Raw genomic sequence first — 6,000 nt, forward strand, 5'->3', positions numbered from 1 at the left:
ATGATCATAGCCTTGCAGAGAGATGCCAGTGATGTTCAGATTTCATTTGCGTAGTAGCTCAGGAAGGGATTTTGGGGCTTGCCTTGAACAGCCTCCCTTTTCTGCTTTTTGAACTGCTTTTCTGAATTGCTGTCGCTTCCCAGCACATTGCCAACTACATCTGTGGGATCCAGACCATTGGGCACCGAGTGATCGTCTCGGATGTCCAGGAGAGCTTCATCTGGGTGCGCTACAAGAGGAACGAGAACCAGCTGATCATTTTTGCAGATGACACCCACCCCCGCTGGGTCACCACTGCCTGCCTCCTCGACTATGACACAGTGGCTGGGGCTGACAAGTTTGGCAACATCTGTGTGGTGAGTCAGCCTGAAGGCAGCCAGGAAACTCCTGGGGCTCATTTGAGAACTGTCATGCTGTCGTTTTGATTCCCTGATGTGGGAGATGCCAGTGAAACCCCAGCCTTTTGCTTTTGCTAATCACCATTTAGCCGGTGGCCTGTGAGACCTTTCTCCCACACTCTGTCATGGGGGGTGGCAACTTCCTCTGGACACTCTTCTGCCAAAGTGCACACCTTGTGACTGTTCTGTTAATGGAGACACATGCTTGGTTGCTCTCGTTTTGTGGCTTGGATTACACACCATAGTCACCCCACAGCTAAAAACAGCTTGTGGATTTATGTGGTTGTGTTGGTGCATGCTCCTGAAAAGTTCTTGGTCTGCTCCTCTCCTGCTGCGGCTGCAATGGCTTGTTGTGACTTTCAGACATCAGCCTGTTGGTTTGTTTGCTTCCAACAAGCACAGGCAATGAGTTAAGAACAAACCTTGGCTAACTCTCATGGTTTGTTGGGGGAGAAACATGCTGTGAACCCAGGTTGGGGCACTCACTGTGGTTTGAAGTGACATGCAGAGTGTTTGCTGGTTTGGGCTTTTCTGAATTCATGCTTACAACACCTTCCAGTTATTCCCGTTTGCCATCAAGGCCACAAGTGAGTTTGACACTCTTGATGCCTCCTCCTGTAGGTGCGGCTACCACCCAACACAAATGATGAGGTAGACGAGGACCCAACTGGAAACAAGGCGTTATGGGATAGAGGCCTTCTTAATGGGGCTTCTCAAAAGGTAACTTTGGTGTAGGGAAGGGGGTGCTTCCTCAGATGAGAAACTGGAGGCTCTTTCTTGTTCTTTGGTTATTTATTAACTTCATTACCTGCCTTTTTCTGGAACCAGCAACTTCCTTTTTAAAAATATATAAATCTATGCATAAATCTACTGATAAAAAACATGTCATGGTGAATTGGTTTTAGAAGCCAGTATCCGTATGGAATTAATAACAAGACTGTCCGCCGGTTGGAGCCTGAAAGGGCTTCTGTATCTACATAAATGCAGTGTGGAGCAGAGTTAAACCCCTGCATAGAGTGAAATTGTACTCCTGTGGTCAAGCAGATGCCTTTGGAGCTTTGGAATTAGGGTTGCTTATAGTTGTTTTTCATGCACAAAGGAATGGGGATTTTTTGAAAGTTCACAGAAAAATCTCTTCTGTGTTCATGAAATGCTGTAACATGATACAGGCAAAACATTTGTGATTTCCCCCCTACTCTGTTTTGAGAAGTTCCTGGGGATAGGAGGGACAGTTTCCCTTTCCAATAGGGGAACATTGGGACCCCTGTTAGTTAAATGAATCCTGAAACAATATGGGGGAGAAACAACCCAGGACAACTGACCCCATGTAATTGTTGAGCAGTACAGTGGTACCTCGGGTTAAGAACTTAATTAGTTCTGGAGGTCTGTTCTTAACCTGAAGCACCACTTTAGCTAATGGGGCCTCCCGCTGCTGCCACGCTTTCTGTTCTCATCCTGAAGCAAAGTTCTTAACCCGAGGTAATATTTCTGGGTTAATGGAGTCTGTAACCTGAAGCGTATGTAACCTGAAGTGTATGTAACCTGAGGTAGCACTGTGTTGGGAGTATGAAGTGATTCAGGTTTGCTTAATTTTTTTTTTGCAAATACTTGAAATGCCTTCCGAGTTTCATAGCACCCCTGTTACTGTAGGAGAGGTAACCCTCCTACACAATTTTATTTTTTACACTTAGCTAGCAGGAAGTAAATTTTAAGACATTTCAACAATCCTCCTGTTTTAGGGGGGAAATTTTAATTGACACTGCATTTTAGAAATGTGAAATACTGTCCTAATGAAATACTGTGCTCATAATGGAAGGGGTCCAATGTACTCCAGCAGCCTAATAGCACCTCTCTCCCCAAGCATTACACATAGGAAATCACTGTTGCAAGTTTGCATTATAAGTGTGTTTAGAAATGTCCTCACCAACCACTGGAAGTGATAAATGTAGGTTTTCTTTAATGAAAATGAGATTGTCTGGATTTAATGCATTATCTTAGGTCACCTGCTGAAGTCTTGCTTGTCTTACTTTCAGGCAGAGGTGATTATGAACTACCATGTAGGGGAAACAGTCCTGTCCCTGCAGAAGACGACTCTAATCCCCGGAGGCTCTGAATCTCTTGTCTACACGACCTTATCTGGGGGCATTGGCATTCTGGTCCCGTTTACATCACATGAGGTAGGAAGTTCTTGTATGATGGAAATATTAAGAGTTGTTCATCTACATAGTGCAGCAGGAGCACTTAATGCCCTGCAGTAGCGACAGTGAGTTATGGGAGGATGGAAGACAAAGCTGAAAGGGTGGGGAGGCTATGCCACTCCCTGCCCACAGTTGGCCTCTTGGCTCTTCCTTGTGTGGATCAGAAATGGATCTGCTTTACTGCACGTACTGAGCTTGGCTGCTGTTGGACCTCCTGAGCTGCCTATGGCTCTCTTTGCTCTCTGTATGTCTCCCCCCTCCCCAATGCATACACTGACACCTGGCAATATAATGGACCCTGAAAACCGTTGCTGACACAGGTGACACCCACATTTGCCAGTTGGCTCTGCCCATGAGGCATGACCAAAATTTTATTGCATGACAGAATGAAGCAGAGCTAAAAAGGACTCATGGAAATTTGGGCATTTGGTTGCCCACGGTACAAATGGGCTGGGCTACTCGTTAGAAGCATCTGTCCAAGGAAAGGACTGGGTGACATATTTTACAAGAATATATGGCCCCCACTCTGACCCACCCTCACAAGTTTACTATACTCAGTTGTTATAACTGCCAGACTGGCCAGACATCACGCCCAATCAGATTAAGAGGCTAATTGTAAGCCAACTAGCCAATAAAGCTCCAGGAGAAGACATGATCCCAATGGAGATTTATAAGATAAGACCGGATTTCTGGTCACCCATTTTTGCAAAACAGTTTTCATATATTAACAGCTCAGGTCGCATACCGGAAGGGTGGAAGCGGAGTATAATTGCCCCAATATACAAAAAGGGTGATTAGAAAAATCCTGCCAGTTATAGACCCATAAACTATATGCCAGGCTCCTTCTTCGGGAGACTGGAAGAATGGACAGATACAAATAAGGTGATATCTGAAGTCCAGGCAGGTTTCCAAAGAGGGAAATCCACATTGGACCAGTGCTTTGTGATGAACTTCCTGCTATGTAAATACATCCTTCCCCAAAATGATGCATGCCAGCCTGTAGAGGGCTCACTCTCTCTAGGACAGGGGTTAGCAACCTTTTTCAGCCCTGGGCCGGTCCACTGTCCCTCAGACCATGTGGTGGGCTGGACTATATTTTGAAAAAAAAAACCCTGAACCAATTCCTATGCCCCACAAATAACCCAGAGATGCATTTTAAATAAAAGGAGACATTCTACTCATGTAAAAACACGCTGATTCCCGGACTGTCTGCGGGCTGGATTGAGAAGACGATTGGTCCGCATCCTGCCCCTGGGCCTTAGGTTGCCTACCCCTGCTCTAAGAGGTTTGTTCAGGTGGCGTGTTGTCAACCAGTGTACCAATCACAGCCACTCCTCTTTTCAATGCTGGCCCCGGGTGTGGCGTGACACTGCTGCTTCCAGCTGTTTTCCTTTACCTTTCATGGTGCTCTCTGCTCTTTTCAGGATCATGACTTCTTCCAGCACGTTGAGATGCATCTGAGATCTGAACACCCTCCTCTCTGTGGACGAGACCACCTCAGCTTCCGCTCCTATTACTTCCCAGTGAAGGTAGGCTGAGTTTGTGGGTCTCTGCTACGTGTCCATCATATGCTAGTAAGCTCTGTTCATGGGTAAAAGTTGCCAATGTGAAGGCCAAATTTCCCCCTGCATTTTATGCTTTGGTCAGAGCATCTGCTGAGGTTGCTGGAATGGCTTTTCCAGGACAGGTTTCTGCTTGCTAAGAAGGGTAATCAGCAGTGGGGCCTATATGTCTACGTGATTCTCTGACTTTTTCTTTTTCACCATCTTGGTGGTTTGTCTGAATAGATATTTATCTTTTCTAAGTGATAAGTATAGATTTCAAGCCCCCTCCCCGCGATTCCCTATTGCAGTTCTCCCTGGTGATGGTAGCATCCTGTTAGAACTAACCTAGGTATCAAGGTGGGTCTTCTTTTTTCTTGGGAAACCATGTGTTTCTCTTGGGTCACCTGTACATCATGGATAGGGCAGCACTGTCCATGGTGTCAGAATTTGGTTTCTGGTCCCCCATATGAATCTGCATTTCCAGAAATGCTTCTGTGACAATGAGGAGTCATGTAGCAGGTTATTTTTGCATTAGCACTGTTAAGTCTTCATTTCTAGACTGCAACATTATCAGTGTAGCTCTAAACCTGCAAGTTCACCACATGCCAAGCCCTGGGGTGATCTTGAGCAAGGCAGTTCAAGGTTTTTTGCTGGAGTTTGCTAGTTTTTGTCCCGTCCCGTCCCCCATTCCATGAACTTGTGGACACCTTCATTTTTCACTTTTAGGCAAATGTCTGCTGAACACCTGTACTTTTTTAAAGAGAGAATTTGCTTTTATTCATTCTGACTTTTGTGGAGAACCTTTGGGCCTCTTAGACAAGGCCTCTTGTTCTGTGTGCTTTGGGTCTGCTTTCTGTGCTTGAGCCCATTCCCTCCTTTGTTCCATGGGCTGCAGCTTCTAAAATAGCCCCCCGCCCTTTCTTTCTCTTGCTAGAATGTCATTGATGGGGATCTGTGTGAGCAGTTCAACTCCATGGAGCCCAACAAGCAGAAGAACGTGTCTGAAGAGCTGGACAGGACCCCACCAGAGGTGTCCAAGAAGCTAGAGGACATCCGCACCCGCTATGCTTTCTGAGAGGGGCCTCTTCAGGGACGTGGCTGGGATTCCTGTTCCAAAGATGTTTTGAAGGGTATGAGCTTTTTTGGCCAGTTGCTCCCACTTTGGTACTCTTGTTTTCTTCCAGCGATTTGAAAGTCCAACCATGTCATCAACCTGTTCTGTCCATGCTGTTCCAGGAGTCAGTCAGGTTCTCCCAAGTGGCAAGGCCTCCCCTTTCAGGTGTGTTTCTGGCTCCACCCTTTTTACAGACAGTTTGGGTGCTGCACCCACTACCGACCTGCCCTTGGACAAGGCCCTGGTGCCCTTTCCTTGTCAAGGGAGCTAGCTAGATGAAGTCGCCTTTCCTGAATTGGTAATATATGAGCACAGGGACGTTAGGGCTCCTCCTCTTCCATTGGCCAGTGTCTGGGAAGCCTTGTGGGCGTGGCTGGTGTAATTTTTCCATCCTGCAGTTTTTATCTCTGTGTTTGTAAATAGAGTCTTGTACCAAGTTAGCCTTTTGTCTGCTGAAGAGATGGCCTGTGTGAATCTGGCCGTAGATTTTTCTTTAATAAAACCCAGCATCTGGATTAAAGGTTGGCTGACAAACCTGTTTGGTGACTTCTCTCATGAATAACTGGGTTCTGGGAGCTGCTGGTGACTTTGCAGGGAATCCTTACCTAATATTCTGTATTGGCAAAGTGTGCTTTGGGTCCCTTTAGTTGAGGTCCAGCTAGAAATACAGTGGAACTGGTAGTACTGCCCCTTGGTGGAATGGGCACTTGCCTGATCAGGCTACAGAGAACTTATGAGCAGTATTT

The 6,000-nt window shown here is 46.3% G+C and overlaps 1 protein-coding gene across 4 annotated transcripts in view; it reads left to right on the top strand.

The window, feature by feature from the left end:
• SF3B3 (splicing factor 3b subunit 3) overlaps positions 1 to 5,792 on the top strand; it is a 31,675-nt gene extending 25,883 nt beyond the window's left edge. For all 4 annotated transcript variants that reach the window (XM_077931774.1, XM_077931773.1, XM_077931775.1 and 1 more), the window contains exons 22-26: positions 144 to 356; positions 1,020 to 1,118; positions 2,432 to 2,575; positions 4,021 to 4,125; positions 5,075 to 5,792. In XM_077931774.1, coding sequence (XP_077787900.1) covers positions 144 to 356; positions 1,020 to 1,118; positions 2,432 to 2,575; positions 4,021 to 4,125; positions 5,075 to 5,215 — 702 coding nt within the window. In that variant the 3' untranslated portion in view covers positions 5,216 to 5,792. The remainder of the gene's footprint in view (positions 1 to 143; positions 357 to 1,019; positions 1,119 to 2,431; positions 2,576 to 4,020; positions 4,126 to 5,074) is intronic.
• The last annotated feature ends 208 nt before the right edge of the window (positions 5,793 to 6,000 follow it).

Source organism: Podarcis muralis, chromosome 7 (assembly GCF_964188315.1).
Source record: "Podarcis muralis chromosome 7, rPodMur119.hap1.1, whole genome shotgun sequence".
NCBI lineage: Eukaryota > Metazoa > Chordata > Lepidosauria > Squamata > Lacertidae > Podarcis > Podarcis muralis.